Genomic DNA, 15,263 nt, shown 5'->3' on the forward strand with positions numbered 1-15,263 from the left:
TATGAAGTTTTTGATTACACCCGTTTTAAAAAAAAACTGGGCCCTAGGCTACCCTAAGAGGCCACGGAGTGGTAGTGAGGTACCATTCACCGTGACTGCATTTATTTAGAATTGACAGGGATTTATTTATTGAATTGCATAGTTCTTAGGCCGTGTTATTGTAAACCTATGGTTATTGATTTTCTGAGAACCCCTTATATTCAATTTCGCTTCAGGATTGTGGAACAAGCTGTAATGCGTTCAGTTTCATACAAAACTAAAGAATTTATTTGGTTACCAGATATGCGCTACGAAACTATTTTTTGGCCTCGTTTCATGATACCTTTTAACACTGTAGTAGCATAACTTAACTAAAAAATACGATGAAAATGCTACCCAACTCAACGCAAGATCGAGCAGTACAGACTGAGATCCATCCGCCCGTCAACAGCGGATACAATTTTAATTGATACGTCATGCAGAAGTCTGCGTTCATTGGCCAATATTGCCGGAAAAACAGAGAATATACAACAGAGGATAGCACATATTTATTTTAGTAAAAGCGCCTTTTGTGTAAAACGTGCAACTTTTTGAAAATGGGAACAAGGTATTATTTGTTACTAAATTTCTAAGGAACATTTTAAAATTATTTCCAAGTAGGCTAGTTCCCGCTACGAAACTGAAAGATAAACGGCTTCATCTCGCGGCCTAGATGTTAATAAATGAAGTTCTGTTTTGTCGAAGAGTTATCCGGTACCATAATGTTTTATTGCGATTTTGAACTTTTTATTGTTTTTAATCAAGTTATTACCAAAAATTCGTCTCATATGAAGAAATGTATCAATCGAATATTAGCGAATTTATACCAATGCGTAAAATACAAAATACGACGTTATATTGGCTAAAAATCCTGCGCACGTAGCTCAATGTATCAGTTTGATAAGATAAGTAAACATTCATTTATTTTACCACCCACAGTAGCCAAACCCCATGAGTTTTCTTATTGATCACCGATATTACTAGCGTCAGTACGCAATGCATCTGAATAAATTAACGCAGCTGGATCTCAAACATCAATTTCTAATTATGTGATATATCTCGTTTTTAATATATATGAATTAATGTGCACTATGAATAATCACATAGTACCGGAATATCGGCTTTTTTAAATATCGGTGTATCGGTATCGGTAAATGTGGTATCGGTACATCTCAATTCTAGTTAACACAATCACAAACAGGCTATCTGTGCAACGTTTGGGGTATTTTTAAACAAAATATTTATTCGTTAGTTTGTCAATACAAAATGTCAAGAAAACCTTCAAAAAAGCTCGCTCTCTTTATATTTACTATAATACTATAATTTTTTTTTTTTCAGCACTGTTTTTATGCGCCTGCTTGCGACTTTAAGGTTTGAAATTTGGCTTGGCACAAATAAGGAACAACTTGTCTAAACCGTTAGTAGTAATTCTAATGCCGCGTCATCTGAATCACAAATATCCATTTCTCATGTTCTGGAATACTCGTTCTTCAAGCTGAAACAATGTTGTGAATATGATGAATAGCTTATGTACATTTCACAAGAATGAAGTCATCATCCCGTGTCGCCATTGGTATGTATTAAAACTGAAGTGTAGATAAATATTAATTTTTCCTCCTTCCTCTTGTAAAGCAGCTGTACTGATTAATGGTAGTGGTGGACTAATCTCTACCGCTTGCAGTATTTTAACAGTCGATCTTAACGTAATAAACAGCGATACAATGTCATTATAACAACACCTATTCTTATTTAAAACGCCTAATTTTGCAGAAAAGGAGAGCGAGTACTATATAGGCTGAATGACTATAGATAGGGTATAAGGTGCAGGCAAACACGCAGTCATGTATTCATGAGAGATGACCATTATTACGGACGAATTGAAGCTTTGGATGAAATTGTAAAATTGTTGTTCTCGTTGCGGTGATATTGGTCAGATTAGTCTTTTCGGTAAACCGGGTGCTATTCTAGTACCTTATTGGTACCGTCGGGAATAGCTATGGTAGTCGAACTGGTAATCGCTAATTTTAATTACTTATCAGTCTATTGGCATCTGTGTTCAAATGTTGCTTAAATTTAAAATGAAACATGGTAATAGTAACCAAAAGAACACGCACTCCTCAAAGAAATCTTTCAAAAGTAAAATTTGCTAAATTGTTGAATCTTGAAACAAAACATATTTCTATGGCATGTTTTACATGACTACTCATGCACGGGGAAGTGACGGTGTAGGAAGAAATGAATCAAACTCGTTCAGAATATATATTATACCCCATTTACTACACTTTGGGTCATGAAGTTGGCATGACTTTTGAACCCGGAAGTTTTATTATGAGACTCCAAAATAGCATGACTTAAAGAGAACTCCCCGGCTCCTGTAATGCGTGCGTATAATGTGATATGCTTTCAAAGTATCTGGGAGGATGAATCGAAGTCGAAACTTGTTGTTTAGTTTAGACAATACCTCTAATATAGAAAGGGATTAAATGCTAATATTATATATATTTTAGGAATTTTGATAGATTTAAGTGCAAATTGGGATCATTGCGTAAAACAAAGAGTGAAATGCAAAAATCTCGGTCTAAACAATTTAAAAGAATGAAGAATTCGATAATGCTTCTTTCAATGGAATATGGCCACACACTGACTAAACTTGTTCCTTACAATTTAATCTGAACGAATATTGCTCGTAGTGTGCAGATGGTGAATCGAACACATCTTTCTCATTCTCATCATAATATTCAAATTTGACGTCAATCACAAAATTATTTACTTTTTTCGGACATAAGGACGAGAGCCGAACGTGGTTCCAATCGATTTTATCAATTCTAGACGTCAAGTGCCGTCAAATTCATCTTGCATATCGATTTGTTTACATTTATGCAAATATACAGATAAATATTAAAAAAAAAACGCGTTCGACATTCAATGTCAGTTTGAAAACATGGTCTCACGGCAGAGGTATTCATTTTGGCGCCGGATCACTGTGAATACTACGCCGAATCCAGAGAGCATATCATCATTATTTAGATAGCTAAAGCGAAAAATAAAATACAAATAACAGAAATTCATCTTTCGAAATTCTTGAGTAACTGTTTGTAGCTACAAAGTCGTTTGTCTAAATTGCACAAACATCATGAGATATTTTTATGAGCTTCTTGTGAAATTAAATAGAAATTTTTCATGTTCCTTGTTATCCAAAAAGCTTGAATTGGGGCATTAGATGAGGCAGCATACTTTAAAGCAAGTGCTAATAAATGCAAGGAAGAAATTAATTTATATATATATCTTGTTATTTGACTTCAGTGATGCGAAAAAATATTTTTCTTACTGCTAATAGAAGTAGTTCGCCAACGTGGTAACAACTACTCACCAATTTTTGAATTTGATTGATTCTCAGGCCCAAAAGCTAGAATATTCACAGTATCCCGCAGTCGTATGTCGGACTTTTTATGACAAAGGGTTCAAGACAAATTACGATGATATTCGAATCATTTTCTCTTCCAATTTTATATTTTTTATTAGGAATTTTTATATATATATATATATCTGTCTAACATTAGTTATCTGAAGTTAATCAAATTAATAAAATAAGCGTTGACTTGAATATTGTGATAAATTACAAGCAACAAACCTTTGAAGAAAAAAGTTATATAATTATACCGACTCAAAAATTATTTTCAAGAATGCCTGTTGATACACGTAATTCGTGTTCTACCGACCTATTTCTAGATGTAGAAGAAAAAAATATGCGTTTACTGACAATGCACGTAAGTACTGAACTGTGCGGTAGATGCGCTTGGAATATAAAAAAGTAGTTTTCACCCTATTTAGTTAAGCGGAAACCCAATAAAACGTTTCAGAAGTTAGAGAAGCTTCTGTACAATACTTTTAAAGCTGTGAGAAGAATTGTATAAACTGAAAATATATAAACCTAAAACGGCAGAACAAAATTATCTTAAAAAGTATCAAGTTTAATACTAGTGGCAAACCTAATGGGTATTTGAGTATATTTAAACAATATATATACAAATTATAATTTGGAATGTAAACTTGCGGACCCTGGACTGTACTGGGGTAACCCCAGGGTGTGGCGAAACCGTGGTCGAAAACCACTAATCTAAAATATCATATTTTGACCAAGGACTAAACCATAAGATTCCGCCCAAATGCCGGCTATAGTATGTCATTCCACTACTGACTATTCCCTAAAGGCTGTCCGTGCATTGACATCTGTACGCAGTGTAATCTACAGCGTAATAGCGTTTATGAAAATTTGGGCTGATAAATTGTTACCACATCGATATTAGCACAAAATCTGATGGGATATTATCAGCTAAAGTTTACAAAATTTTGTATTTTTCAGACGATCGTCATCACCTTAGTCGGGATACTTATTATTCTCATTCTGTTCGGAAACTGGCTGGTGATCGTATCAATTCTGAAATTCAAGAGAATGCGGGATGTGCAAAACATCTTAATTCTTTCATTAGCAGTGTGCGATTTTTTAATTGGAATTCAAATATTGCCACAAACTCTTTCTTATGAACTGTTGGGTTATTGGCCTTTTGGGAAAATCGCATGCAAGGTAAATTTATATTTGGAATAAAGCTTAAGATTATTGCTCGGCAAAAATTTTTGCAATTTATGGAAAATTCGATAATAAATAAATTTGTGAATTTTGTAAAAGTGATTCAAATATCAGCAATGAACAGTCAGGGATGTTGGTTTGATATTGCCGGGTTTTTATGCATATTATCAAATACGCATTGTTATTCAATGGAATTTCATAATTTCACAGTTACACACCCGTTTTTTAGAATAGTGCTGTATACATTATTTTTGCTGTTTAAGTTTTTATTATAAATTAGAGTAATTTCAAAATAATGTAGATGAAGCATCCCGCTTTCCTATCATTCGGTCTGAGTATTTTAATGAGAAATAATGATTTGGATTTACATGGTTAAATTATTAATTTATGGTACTCATTTGCAGATCTACCTTCTTCTTGATATCGCTTTATGTACAGGGAGTATCTGGACGTTATCAATGATTAGCATCAATCGATATTTAGCGATGAAGTTGGTCGTAAGATACAGGTGAGAAATATCCTGGAACACCGTATTACTCAATACTAATCTTAAAAGAAAACATCATACTATTATATATTGGACAATTTTATGTACAGATTTTTCAATAAAACCAAGAACGGAGTCGTTATGGATATTATCATATGGATTTTGTCGATTGTAGTCTGCCTACCTGCGGTTCTATATGCCGTTACTGGTAATGATGATGAAGTAAGACTTATATTTTTTTATATACTACTGTTCAATTTTTATATGCTCATAACAAACATATATATATACAATTTTATTTACTATATTCCAGCTTGTCTGCAATCATTCCGAAGAACGTTGGTTTATATTATACAGTGTGTCTATATCCTTTTACATACCAATGTTTTTAATGTGCACTATGTACGTTCGTGTCATATGGGATTTCAGAACAAGACTAAAAAGTTCAACGGTATGTTATATATATATGTATACGCCGACCTTTCTTTGAGTAATCAAAGGAAGGCTATGTAATAAATCCCCACTCTTTCGCGTTTTCAGGCTAACCAAGCACTACTGAAGAAAGAGAAAAAGTTGAACACACTTGTCGGTTTAACAATGGCTGCTTTCGTGATTTGCTGGTTCCCGTTTTTCCAAGTCTATCTTGTTCGCGTTATTTGTCCAACATGCTGCGTACCGCCGACGTTGATGAAATTTTTTGAATGGTGAGTTCAGTAATAACTAAAATGATACGTTTTTATGGTCTTATAGCTTGGAAACATATTAAACATACAGTAACTGTGAATCTTATACATAATAGTGTGTATGGGTGAGCTGACTGTGATGACCATATATAGTGATACCGCTCCCAATAGTCGATACTGAATGACTTCATGTACTTTTTATATCTTTATTGTTGCAATGCTTGTTTTCTGGTTGACGATACAATAATTCTCTATCTCCGTCTCTCTTAAGTTGTCTTGTAGCACGTAACATAAATCAAGTAAAATTATATTATATAAATTGCAAATGAGGCAATTAGCAAATGTCTAAGAAGAGAGAACTCGCATTTGATGATGAACTGCAAATAACGTGCATTGCGTATTTCCCATAACAAGGTAGATGTTATTTTTGAATGTATTCATCGTCATGGTTTTATCTAAATTTTCAAATGCGTCATACCCGGGCTGTTATTGTTTCAGAATCAGTAATTAGCATACTATATTGACGAATTAATCTCTTGGTGGAGTAATTATTATTTCTCATAAATACAAACCCAACCCAGTGAATGACACGATTAAATCTACCAGGTGAATAATGATGTTATAATTAGGTTTGCAAAAAAGGCGTTTTAAAGGTTTTGCAAGGATACCATTGGTCCTTAGTTAAAAGCGAGTTACCTTTCTAGTACTGTTGATTGATCTGTATGTGTGAACAAAAGGGAAATACAAGCAGAACGAAAATGATGGACAACTTGTTTTTTTTTCTAATTTGTACTTTTTGTTTCCAGGTTTGGCTACGTCAACTGTGCTCTGAATCCAATCATTTATTCATCAAATGAAAAAGAGTTCCGGAATGCTTTCAAGTTAATATTGAGGACAAAAAATCGGATCGAACCTTCGACCAGGGCTATGTATGAAGAATTACAAATTCCACGTGATCGCACACCAGAATTTGTCACCCACAACGAAAACTGTACAACGATCACGTGATACCAAAAAACTAGGTGTTTATTACAAAGATGTCACTGGGATATTGATGACACCTGTCCGTAAAATAGCATAGATCGGATACAATCTCGGCCACAAAAAACACCGTTGTGGGATGGGTAGAAATAGAACTATAGAAGCTGTTATGTAACGGCGTAATGAGTAACGCTGCTGCGCACTAATTGAATGATGAATTACATTTCACTTAATCCTTTTTTCATTGCGTTCTACAAAACTGGCATTTACAATAAAAATGAAAAATGTATCAAGTATATACTTACGTTATTATTCTAGAATTCAATATTTCTTTTATTTCGTATGGATCTCTCTTCTCTTTTTTAGGAGAAAGAAAAGAAGTCCGTTTGCTCATTGTGTTGTTTTAATTCATCTTTATCTGCTTATATTTTCAACAACGTTATTTTTTTATACACTTTAGTCATTTTCCCAAAAACCTTGGATTTTGAGTTATGTATCTTAACGTTTTTTTGTCCTTTCACGCTTTTTTCACGAATAAAATTGGCAAGCTCAAAAATTTGATATGAGATATAGAAGTTTGATATATCAGTTAGAAATGACAGAAGTTTGGGGCCAGATACAACATAGGGTATTATCATATTTGTCTATAGGACATAATATGTTTCTGTTCCATACCATGACAATTTATACCTATCACATTGGACGTTTTCGACAAGCCTGGGTACTATACACAACGTCACAGCCGCATTTACGTAACATACTAATTAAGTGTTGGTTTGGGAAGCTATGAAAACCGCTGCGATGACCTTTCTATAGTCAGAATCTAGATTCTATTCTAGTGTAACATAGATTGAACTAATCGATATTCATGGGCAGCAAGTTCGAACATTTATTAGATAGAGTACGAGTTATGAGGCATATGTTTAAGCAGGACTTCTTGCTTACAGATTGATCATTTTTTCGAAAGCTCTTGCATTTAGTTTTTTAATTAAAACAGTCGAGGTTGTTAGGGTGTAACCAGTGGTGGTATTCAAAACTTTAAGAACAACCGATGTTCTCATATCGGAAAAAAGTATGTATGTGATTACCTGAGCATAAACATGACACGTTTTACATAAGTCCAATACATAACTTTTGAAACGACAAATAGCCTATACCTAGGGTTACCATATTTTTGTGACTTCAAATCGGGACGCCTCGAAAGACAACGACCCATTAGCTGTGATTTTGTAACTTCACTTTTTTCGATTTTACTACATAGGCCTACATTCCTACATTTAAAGCTGTCTCGGCTTTCTTTATTGACCATATTGTTATCGAAATTTCATGCGCTTATCCTCTGTTCAAATATCGGGTTCAGTTCGAAAAATAGGAGGGAATTGACGTTAACGATACCGGTACAAATATTTCGAATTTAGACTAATTAGTATTGGTTTTACATGCGATACGTCTGCAATCAACGAACGCAATCACCTTCAGTAAGAAGGCTAGCGTTGCGCTACACAGAAACAACAGTAACAAGAACATGTTTGTGTATTATGCTGGAAAAGCGGGACTTTTGGCTGACTTATCGGGACGGCCGGACAAAACGATGAAAAGCGGGACTGTCCCGCCTAAAGCGGGACGTATGGTAAGCCTACCTATACCTCTAGTCCTCGTTGCTGCAATCGTCGAACGTCTGAAAAAATAAAGCGGTTCTATGATTATCATGATATTTAATAGTGCGTTCGCGCAAATCCATGTGTACTCCCTGAATACCACCATTGGGCGTGACTGACAAAGAATTCAACATTCAGCGCTTTTATTTCCAATTTAGCCGAAGTATAAGATTATTTTTCTTGTTATAGAGAATAAACTTCTAATGTGCATTCTATCTCTCTGACATCATTATTGATCTGGAATTTCCGATTTGCATAGTGACTAAAAGAGATTGGATAGTATAATAAGGTATACTCGTATATACGTCGTTCAATTATCGCGTACAAAACCAAATGATAAAAACTCATCTTGGACAGAACAATGATAAATGTAGAACGGGCCCTCATACTTATATATTTTTATAAAATATATATTTCTCTTTTATTCGTGAGAGTAGTAATAAGTCAAGAATATGAAAGAACTGATCAACAACACCAATCAGAACCCCAGAGACTAAGCAACCTTTAGTTTATATCAGTCAGACGTTTGCAAGTCACTCAATTTGGTTTGATACCAGCTTGATATTTGATCATAAATGCTAAGAAAGGAAATACCCTCAGCCTGAATAGTTCTCGTATATTAAGAATAGGAAATAACAGAATACGAATTCGATTTGTCAACGCCTTACGGCCCATGATAGAAGTGTTGCAATTTATAATAATTTCTCGTAATACTAAGTGTAAATTATGCAACCCCGCTGTGAAACAGTGACGACGTGATGAGCCTATAATGTGTGACTGTGTGACTCTGTGATTTTTATCCTACAATTTTTAACGAATTACTGATCTTTATTATTTGCAGCCATATCTTGGTTTATTTGAAGAAGTTAGACTATGGCCTAAAGAAAGCTTACTTGATATTTCGTGGAAAGAGATTATGTTATTTTTATTGAGTAATCCGTGTGAGGCTTTACCTCGAGCAGTTTCACGTGCTGGGTTTTGTATGCATAATGCACTAATATAACCCAAGTCAACAACATTTAGCACAAATACGTCATATGCATCCATTACACTCAAGTGGTGTTGAAATTTATAACATTTCCAAAATGTTTTATACCGGTTACCCGGAAGTCCATGAATGCTGGAATGATTCCTAAAAGAATTATCGCCAACCAGTTATCATTTTAACTCGGCACAGGACTGTAGGCTATTGGATTACATAAAAAGAAAAGAAGACCATTAGACTAACGCTTATAAATTCATGAGAGCACACACAATGCTCTCTCGAAGTTATCGAGATAGTCTGTATATGCCTGAACTGAAAAGACCTTTGTGAATTGTTTGCAGTTTGTCGCTTTTACCGCACTGTGACGCAATGCGCGTCATGAGTACTGATCTCGTGATTCAAGCAATTACACTGTCTCGTGGTTGGGCATATCACATGACTACTGAATAATAAAATCGCGAGTCTCGTCGCTTTGAAATCCACAATACAAAGGCTACGCATAGGTTTATATCGCGTTTGAGGAAGCATTTATCAGACTATAGCATTATTCCGTTTTCTAGAACAGCACAATATAACTTATCTTCAACATGGCTTGCTGCAAATCTTTCGCTAAATTTACGTTGATGCTATTTAATATATTCGTATGGGTAAGTACTGATTTATTGTTATCGTGGTTCTTACTTTGACAATTCACAATATATATTGTAGCACAGCTGTTTAGTCTTAATGATTAATGGATGAAATGATATAAAGTTAACAATAGTAATTTTAAAAAATATGTGGCGACAAGTTGTACTTAAATTAAGTACCCTGCTGTAGGTACGTACTTCAGTACGTTGTTTAGTACGACGTTGACTATTCAAGTATTCGTCTGCTAAAATTACATCATGCTGGTCAAAAAAAGGTAAAATGGGACATAAAACGTAACTGTAATTCCTCCTTAGACCGCGTTCTCCTGCTAATTGGATTAAAAAAAAATTTACTTCATAATAATTCCGAGCTTTCCGTAATCAAAAATAATGAAACGGTGTGTGCTTCGTGGGGCCGAAAGCATAAAGCATTGGTATAAATTCCGCAATATTTTTACAGATTGCTGGGGGAGCATTACTCGGCATGGGGATTTATCTGAGAGTTGGAGGCCACATTGAATCAGTTATCACAGTTGCGGATATTCATATGTATTATTCAGGTATGAATTACAATATACCCACAACAGTAAATGACGAAATTTCAATGTTATACTTAGGGTATGTATTGAGAGGTTCCATTACATTTGAACCCATGACAATTGCACCTGTATGCTATTGCACCTATGGAATTTTTTTGTTTCACGGATAGTTAAACCCATACTAACCCTAACCCATGGGTTTTAGCACCCGCATATAGATTGAACCCGTGGAAATACGCATGGGTTCAAATGTACATGGGTTCAAATGTACGGTCACCGTATTGAGAGCATACTGGTGTTGTTTGTATACAAGTATTATTTCATTTCAGGATGCTATTTAATGATGTTTTGTGGCGGAGCGATGTTTGCCATTGGATTTGTCGGATGTTGTGGTGCAATGACGGAAAATAAATGCTTATTAGGAACGGTAAGCCGCCCAGAATAAATTATTCAATTTAACGATACAAAGCCATCTCGATTCTTTTATACCAATCCACCTGCATGTACATATTGACGAAATTATTACCGTTAAACTGAGCTTTGCTGGACTAGGATGTAACTTTAAATGGTAGTTACATCTGTAACTGAAAATTTTAGAACGTTTATTGAGGGCGAATAGGTAACCGTGAACAGATAGATATTCTTCTTACCCAAATAATACTCGTGCCAACATGTCATAAAATATTGCCTCGGGCGTCCAGAAATCATAATTATTTTTAAATTGGTTCTGATCGTCGAAACTATTAAAGTATGCTGATGTACAAGTTGCATGCTTTTGACTATTTTAATGATGTCTAATTATGGCATTTTTCATGCCCAATGTGTTAAATGACAGCTTGAAAATGTGAATGGAGGTACGATTTGAGTATTTCTTTAGAAAACTAACTTGTTGAAATTTGAACCATAACTATTTCTTTTAATTTCAGTATTTTATAGTACTTCTATTATTGTTCATCGTCCAAGTTGGACTTGGAATTTACGCAGCTGTCGCCCACAATCAGGTAACGGTTTATAAATATGATATTATAAAAATTGTTGTTCAAAATTGATTGACAATCTATCTAATTTAATCAACCCTGTTGGATAAGCACAGAAAACCGGGCGTTAATAAAATATGATGAAGAGCAGGGGTCACTCAGAAGATCCTTGCATCATGCTTACACCCACTAGTCATGTATTCTACATCACATGTATTATATATATTACTATTATATTTATGTTATGGCATATTTTCTCTTATTCAGATTAACGATGCAATTAAAACTGGTTTTAATAAGACTCTTTCCAATGGAAACGATACAAGTGATGTGGGTGCACAATCTGCCATTTCCATGGAACGTAATGTGAGTGTCGCCTCTGTTTCGTATATTTTTTCAATATATTGTTAATTACGTAATAAACGAATACGCGATTGCTTTGCTTAATGTTTATTCTCAAGTGAAAATTGATTCCGTTTGTTTGTATTTCACGTGATACGAAGACTTGGCTACTGTTGCAGACGTATATACTTCTGCCTACCTTGAAACTGATAATTGGGTTTTTCATGTTTATAAATTTCCAGAACTGTCAATCAAATTGGGAAAGCACACTGCAGATTCACGTTCATGGCGCTTTATAAATTATTCACAAAAATTTGCAAATTTTTCTTTGCGAAATTGTCATGCTAATATACACCCACGATTAAAGTCGTAAATTTTGAAGAATAAGATAACGGCATAAGATTTTTAAAGGGAAAAATATGCATAGGCGAAATATGTCAATTGGACATTCATTACGTTTGCTCATCCAACATTGTTTCGTAATGTCTGGTAATAATTGACTAACTAACTATACTTGCCTATATACTTGAACATACCAGCTTGTGCCGGGGAAAACCCAGAACCATGCACCAATTGTAAATGATATGTTTTATTCCTGCATTGCACAGGATCATGTATTGTTAAGCGTCGGATGCGTCTGTTACGAAAGTTCACAATAAATAAAATTAAATCCGGTTTTCAGTTTGATTTCACGTATTCACAATTCAAATAAGGTTAATTTTGTGATTGTTTTGTAATAGTTTTGTAACGAGTTTAATTTTTAATGTACAAATACATAACTGTGTCGTTTTTCAATTCAGCTGAAATGTTGCGGATTACTGAAAGGTTGTCAAGACTGGGAAAAAGCAGTCGCGTGGGGATGCCAATGCAACAAAGGCGATGCAAATTGCACACTTGCATCCAGTTTGGGTTGTACTGTCGGAGAGACCGGTGGGGACGGATATATCTGGGAAAACGTAAGCATTTGCTTTTTAATGATTAGAAAAAATAAATGAATCTCTCATGAAATAACGAGACTTTTTCTTATTGAAAAAACTTGATTTCGGGCAAAAAATAAGAAATTTGAAGGTAATAAATTGTGTAATTATTGATTTTATGATTTCACAGGATTGCTATGATGCAGCTGTTGATTATGTCGAAGATCACGTGTGGACGGTTGTCGGAATCTGTCTTGGAATTGGATTTACCGAGGTTAGCTTAATTATTACGCTATCAAGTAGATATGTAGTAGACATACTTGCAATTTTTAATTTCGCATTGCATGTTTGCAAACTAGGCAAGCACCGGCAAGCAATTTCAATACGATATTATTATTAAACGCAGTTTTCTTTATTTGGCGCAAAGTTGTCTTTTCGCGCATCCTCATCGGGGAAAGTTTTCAATAGTTGAATGTACATTTGATTGCCATCGAATAAGAAAACTTGAATTCGAATAGAATTTAAGGTTTGGTCAAGCAATATATATATAAGGTAAATAAACAAATTGGTAGGCTAGCAAGGGTAGTAATTGTTTGTAACATATGCATTTATACTCACTGCAACTGGCAATTGGAACGTATTCAACAGGTATACCGATTTTCTTCTTATTTTAACAGCTTTTCGGAATGGTGTTAGCGATTGCTCTGATGAAACTCAGCAAACGAAGTGATTATGAATCTTTCTACGCGTGAGTTGGAAAATGAAAATGATAACTTCACTTTATCGTTCTACTAATGCAAAGTATAATGGACAATATGGCACTGCCTCAATTGGGCTCAACATTGTCATAAATGTGGTACGTCAATTGCAACACACCGACACGTTTTATCTACGGCATGATGTAATCAGAAACGTTGCAGTATAAAAATTCTTTTCAGTGTTGCTGGCTCAAGCTTTATCGAGCATTGTTTACATATGATAATTTTGATGTAAAATATCTAGTGCCGATTATTGTTCTCGTTTTTCTTTCTTAAACATAGTTTTATGATAAAATACGTACTATGAAAAGAAAAATACGTACTATGAAAAGAGTGTTTGTGTGATATGTGCGAAGGGTCTTGGCGAATTTAATTTCAAAAAATGATCCGATTGAGATATGAGTCACGGTTATTTTCGTGAAATGTTTATTGAGTATGAGGTGTATATAAGCATCGTTTTCTCAAATTGTAACAACGTTGGGGCGATTGTTGCTGTTGAGGGAATTGGTTGTTTTTCGCAAATAATTGACCAAGTGTTTTTAAGTTTTCATTACTTATGTAGCGTACCGTCCGTTTATATATAAATGAATTTTTCGGTTCCATTACATTTGAACCCACGTACATTCGAACCCATGACAGTTGCACCTGTATGCTATTGCACCTATAAATTTTTTTTTGCTTTTCGGATAGTTGAACCCATACTAACTCTAACCCATGGGTTTTAGCACCCGCATAAAGATTGAACCCGTGGATATACACATGGGTTCAAATGTACGTGGGTTCAAATGTACGGTCACCGAATTTTGCAAGTCCAAAATATCTTTTGATATGATGTGATATCAATATTCACTTCAATCAATGCTGTTGTAATCTATTTGTTAAATTATCAATCTTAATACAACTAAATACTACGATAAAAATTAACAAAACGGAAAAGGTACCAAAAACACCTGCTATTCTCCTCAAAAACCAGCAACAGACATAAAAAAAGACCCCAGACCACCGGAAATCCAACCGAAACAACCACAGCCGCAAAACACAGTCCATCCCAATCGGACACCGAAAGACAGACGGAAAGCGCTCCCGGTGTTCCGAACATCGAAACAAAAAATCCACCAGCAAGATCATTCAACAGCCGTTGAATGGTAAAAATACGATTGTCACACTTATTTATAACTTGTCTTTGAGTTTTACGGCAAGTGATATTTCATTTTAAATTTTGCTGCTTTATTTGGATTCATGGGAGCACTTGATAATGTATCGGAAGCTGGGAACACTTTATTTCATCACATATGGTCTCCGATTGTCAAAAGTTTTTATACTATGGTTGTTTGATCGGAGACCCAAGATTCTGGATTCGGTATTTTTGACAACATCAATCGGGTAAAATCATTAAAACTCGGGCCGAATCCGAGTATGAAATTACTTGAGATTCGGCCACGAGTCCGAATCTTGTCGCATCCCTAGGAAATAGTAATTACAATGACTAAGAAAACTTGTTGAAGTTCAGACAGATCAAAAGCAAAAATGCGTATACTTGAAATACTGGTCCCTGAGTTGCTTTGGTAACACTGGAAATTGTGTCATGGTCTTAACCTTGAAAGTTGCCGTCATCGACTTCGACCAGTCACAGTGTGCTCTCCATTATGGTAGTTTTATGTTTGTTTATTTTGTGGTTGTCAGATCAGCAGACACAAGATT

At 34.8% G+C, this 15,263-nt stretch overlaps 2 protein-coding genes across 2 annotated transcripts; both read left to right on the forward strand.

Moving 5' to 3' along the window:
* Positions 1-3,524: 3,524 nt before the first annotated feature.
* On the forward strand, positions 3,525-7,310 carry LOC120337328 (alpha-2A adrenergic receptor-like). The gene is made up of 7 exons (XM_039405091.2): positions 3,525-3,785; positions 4,382-4,603; positions 5,011-5,114; positions 5,204-5,315; positions 5,407-5,544; positions 5,634-5,797; positions 6,583-7,310. The coding sequence occupies exons 1-7, from the start codon at positions 3,702-3,704 to the stop codon at positions 6,782-6,784; spliced, it is 1,026 nt and encodes a 341-aa protein (XP_039261025.2). The 5' UTR covers positions 3,525-3,701; the 3' UTR covers positions 6,785-7,310.
* Positions 7,311-9,787: 2,477 nt separating this feature from the next.
* LOC144428288 (tetraspanin-8-like) lies at positions 9,788-13,893 on the forward strand. Its single transcript, XM_078117300.1, has 8 exons — positions 9,788-10,047; positions 10,490-10,589; positions 10,898-10,995; positions 11,495-11,569; positions 11,813-11,911; positions 12,688-12,843; positions 12,995-13,078; positions 13,482-13,893. Exons 1-8 carry the CDS (start codon positions 9,988-9,990, stop codon positions 13,554-13,556), a joined length of 747 nt encoding a protein of 248 aa, XP_077973426.1. The 5' UTR covers positions 9,788-9,987; the 3' UTR covers positions 13,557-13,893.
* Positions 13,894-15,263: the final 1,370 nt, after the last annotated feature.

This window comes from Styela clava, chromosome 10 (genome assembly GCF_964204865.1).
Source record: "Styela clava chromosome 10, kaStyClav1.hap1.2, whole genome shotgun sequence".
Lineage (NCBI taxonomy): Eukaryota > Metazoa > Chordata > Ascidiacea > Stolidobranchia > Styelidae > Styela > Styela clava.

What these genes read in the sequence shown, in the direction of transcription:
- LOC120337328 (XM_039405091.2), top strand. Translation starts at nt 3,702, where the DNA reads ATGCCTGTTGATACACGTAATTCGTGTTCTACCGACCTATTTCTAGAT. An exon ending in TTGGGAAAATCGCATGCAAG is followed by an intron (nt 4,604 to 5,010) that starts GTAAATTTATAT and finishes ACTCATTTGCAG; the next exon opens with ATCTACCTTCTTCTTGATAT. An exon ending in TTGATGAAATTTTTTGAATG is followed by an intron (nt 5,798 to 6,582) that starts GTGAGTTCAGTA and finishes TTTTGTTTCCAG; the next exon opens with GTTTGGCTACGTCAACTGTG.
- LOC144428288 (XM_078117300.1), top strand. Translation starts at nt 9,988, where the DNA reads ATGGCTTGCTGCAAATCTTTCGCTAAATTTACGTTGATGCTATTTAAT. An exon ending in CAGCTGTCGCCCACAATCAG is followed by an intron (nt 11,570 to 11,812) that starts GTAACGGTTTAT and finishes TCTCTTATTCAG; the next exon opens with ATTAACGATGCAATTAAAAC. An exon ending in CCATTTCCATGGAACGTAAT is followed by an intron (nt 11,912 to 12,687) that starts GTGAGTGTCGCC and finishes TTTTCAATTCAG; the next exon opens with CTGAAATGTTGCGGATTACT.